At 57.6% G+C, this 2,605-nt stretch overlaps 1 protein-coding gene across 1 annotated transcript in view; it reads right to left on the bottom strand.

Moving 5' to 3' along the window:
• Positions 1-825: 825 nt before the first annotated feature.
• The window catches only part of SHMT1 (serine hydroxymethyltransferase 1 (soluble)), a 4,140-nt gene continuing 2,360 nt past the window's right edge, over positions 826-2,605 (bottom strand). Inside the window, exons 8-12 of the mRNA XM_009877772.1 lie at positions 2,407-2,523; positions 1,956-2,078; positions 1,573-1,689; positions 1,322-1,432; positions 826-995 (exon numbers count right to left, since the gene is read on the bottom strand). Coding sequence (XP_009876074.1) covers positions 826-995; positions 1,322-1,432; positions 1,573-1,689; positions 1,956-2,078; positions 2,407-2,523 — 638 coding nt within the window. The remainder of the gene's footprint in view (positions 996-1,321; positions 1,433-1,572; positions 1,690-1,955; positions 2,079-2,406; positions 2,524-2,605) is intronic.

Here is a 2,605-nt window from a genome sequence, read left to right as displayed (position 1 = left end):
TTTAAAAGCACTGTATCCTATTTACTGCATGTCGAGTTACGTGCGTGTGCCTGTGCGTGCCGAATGCTTGCGTCAGTAGTTAGAGCGAGTGTGACCGGGAGAAATCCACGAAGCATGTCTTGGTGTCGTGCTGTAAGTGTTACTGCACAAGAGTTTAACAGATGTTAACACCAAATGACTAGTCTGAGAAATGTACTTTTAAAAAAAAAAAAGGAAAAAAAAATTATTTATTTGGGTTCAGATATTTTTGAAATACAAAACGAACACACAAAAAATTGGTTGTATTTTTTAAAGCTTATAATTCTTGTCATACGTTGTGGTTCAATTCTTAATTTTACCGTGCTTATTAAAAAATGGTTCTACCTAGGCTTTGTGCTCACGTAGCGGAGACACGGGCTAGGATGGGATGGTGATCCCGGGGGGGCTGTGAGGGACAGGCTTGCCCTCCCGGGAGCCTGGAAGCACAAAAGGCGAGCGGGCTTGTGTGCACGAAGGGGAATCCTTGAGGCTGAAACCAGGGAGACATTTTACAGCTGTGAAGTTTCTTGTGCCCAGCCCCAAACCTTGTTGGCTGCTCCCAGGGCCAGGGGGACGGGGATTGGCCCTGCCTGTGAGGCTGAGGCTTCACCTGGCGCCTGGTCTCAGTTGTAACATTGAACCTGGAAAGGACTGGTGTCCCCACAGCGGGGGCTGTGTTCGGGGGTCTTGTGCCCCAAAAGAGGAGGGGAGAGGTGAGTGAGAGCAGAACAAGGAACTGTTCGTCGCTGCACGGCGACGAGGTGCTGGGTCGGGGTGTGACCGTGCCGCAGGCGCCGGCTCCTCCTGTCACAGGATGGGCAGCCCCGGGAGCGGGAAGGTTGCTGCAAAGGCCTCCACCTCATCCTTCAGTGCCTTCAGGTCCCTTCGGTACGTGGCCTCCTCCAGTTTGTCCTTGAATTCCTTCAGCGTGGCCTTGGGGCTCATGTCCTTCTGCACGCGCAGCGTCAGTTCAATCCCTGCCCAGGTGAGAGACAATGGGTCAGTTCCTGTGGCTGGAACGCCGCTGCCTGCGGATGCGCCCTGCTGCTCCCCGACATGTGGGAGGGAAGGAGCCGGCCTGTGACGGGTTTGCTGCCCCAGGAAACCAGTGTGGGAACCTGTGAGAGCAACGGGAACTGGACTGGGGAAGGTGCAGGCTTTCAGCCCGCTGCCTGTGCAGTGGGGAGGGTTTGGCCCCTCCCAGCTGCGGCCAGATGTTGTCTCCCACATCCAGATGTGGAAGCAGGACATTTACAGTTCACTCATGCACGTGCTGCCTCACCAGCCGCTGGGGAAGCCTCACCTCTGTGGATGTACTGAGCCACTTTTCGGAAATCATCCTGCTGGAAACCCCGGGAAGTGAGAGCCGGTGTCCCAAACCGCAGGCCACTGGGACGTAGGGCGCTGATGTCACCTGCACCACAAAGCAAGTCATGTGTGACCTGACCCAACACCAAAACTACTACGCGCTGGATTTCAGCCTGGTTCCCAGGATGGACCAGAAGATCGCCAGCACGTGGGACAAGACGTGGCAGCGCTTGTGGGATCCCTCACCGGGACACGTGTTCTTGTTGCAGGCGATGGAGCAGACCTCCAGCACCCGCTCAGCCCGGCCGCCGTCTGTTCCTCTGTTGCGCAGGTCCAGGAGAATCAGGTGGTTGTCGGAGCCCCCTGCAAAGAGAGGGGTTTGGTGGAGGATGTAGAATTGGGGTAGGTGCTGCTCCCATGCGAAATTTAAGTGACAAACACTTGGGATTGCGTTCTGGATTGGGGCCTGCCCTGAGGAAGGGCAGCTCTGCTTCCAAATAAGTTTTGCAGGTGTCCTGAGGAGTCAAGACAGCAGAACCCTGCCTGTTGCACCCGTGCTGCCCTTGTGGCCTATTTTCTGGGCTGCGTGTAGGGGCCAATCTCATCCTACTGCCGAGACTCATCCTCACCTGTGACGATGTCGTAGCCCAGCTCCATCAGCGCCTTTGAGAGCGCCTGGCAGTTCGCCACCACCTGCTGCTGGTAGGCTTTGAACTCGGGTGTCATGGCCTGCCGCAGCGCCACAGCAATCCCTGGGGAGGCAGACAGACCAGGGTGAGGTTTTGGGGTGCTCCCACTGGGCGAGCTGGTAGGGGGGTGTGGGTCCACCAGCAGAAGTCATCCCGGAAGCTGAACAAACTGACGGACAACCTCTCCCCTGTAACCAGGCTGATGGCAGCACCGTGAGCCCAAAGGCACATCAGGACAAGCCTGGTTGCTCCTTGGGCCGCTCTTCCAGGCTCCGAGCCCCCTGGGGCAGCTGGAGCCCCCAGTGCTGCTGCTGGGGGCCAGAGCCTGGCCAGGACACCTTTGCCAGCTCCCTTTGCCACCCTGGAGCTGGTGGCCAGCCTGGATGCGTACCTGCAATGGCATGGTTGTGCGGGCCTCCCTGCAGCCCAGGGAAGACTGCCTGGTTGATGAGGCTCTCCAGGTTGTAGAGCGTTTCCTTGCCCGTTTTGGGGTCCACGCTGCGGGTGCCTGTGGGTGGGGAGGGCAGGGTCACTCATGAGGCAGCTCAGGCTCCCTTCTCTCACGATGAACCTTCACCCCCAGCCTCTCA

The sequence above is a fragment of the Apaloderma vittatum genome, unplaced genomic scaffold (genome assembly GCF_000703405.1).
Source record: "Apaloderma vittatum isolate BGI_N311 unplaced genomic scaffold, ASM70340v1 scaffold26881, whole genome shotgun sequence".
Lineage (NCBI taxonomy): Eukaryota > Metazoa > Chordata > Aves > Trogoniformes > Trogonidae > Apaloderma > Apaloderma vittatum.
Note: the sequence above shows the minus strand (reverse complement) of the source record. Positions and strands in the feature narration are given on the sequence as shown.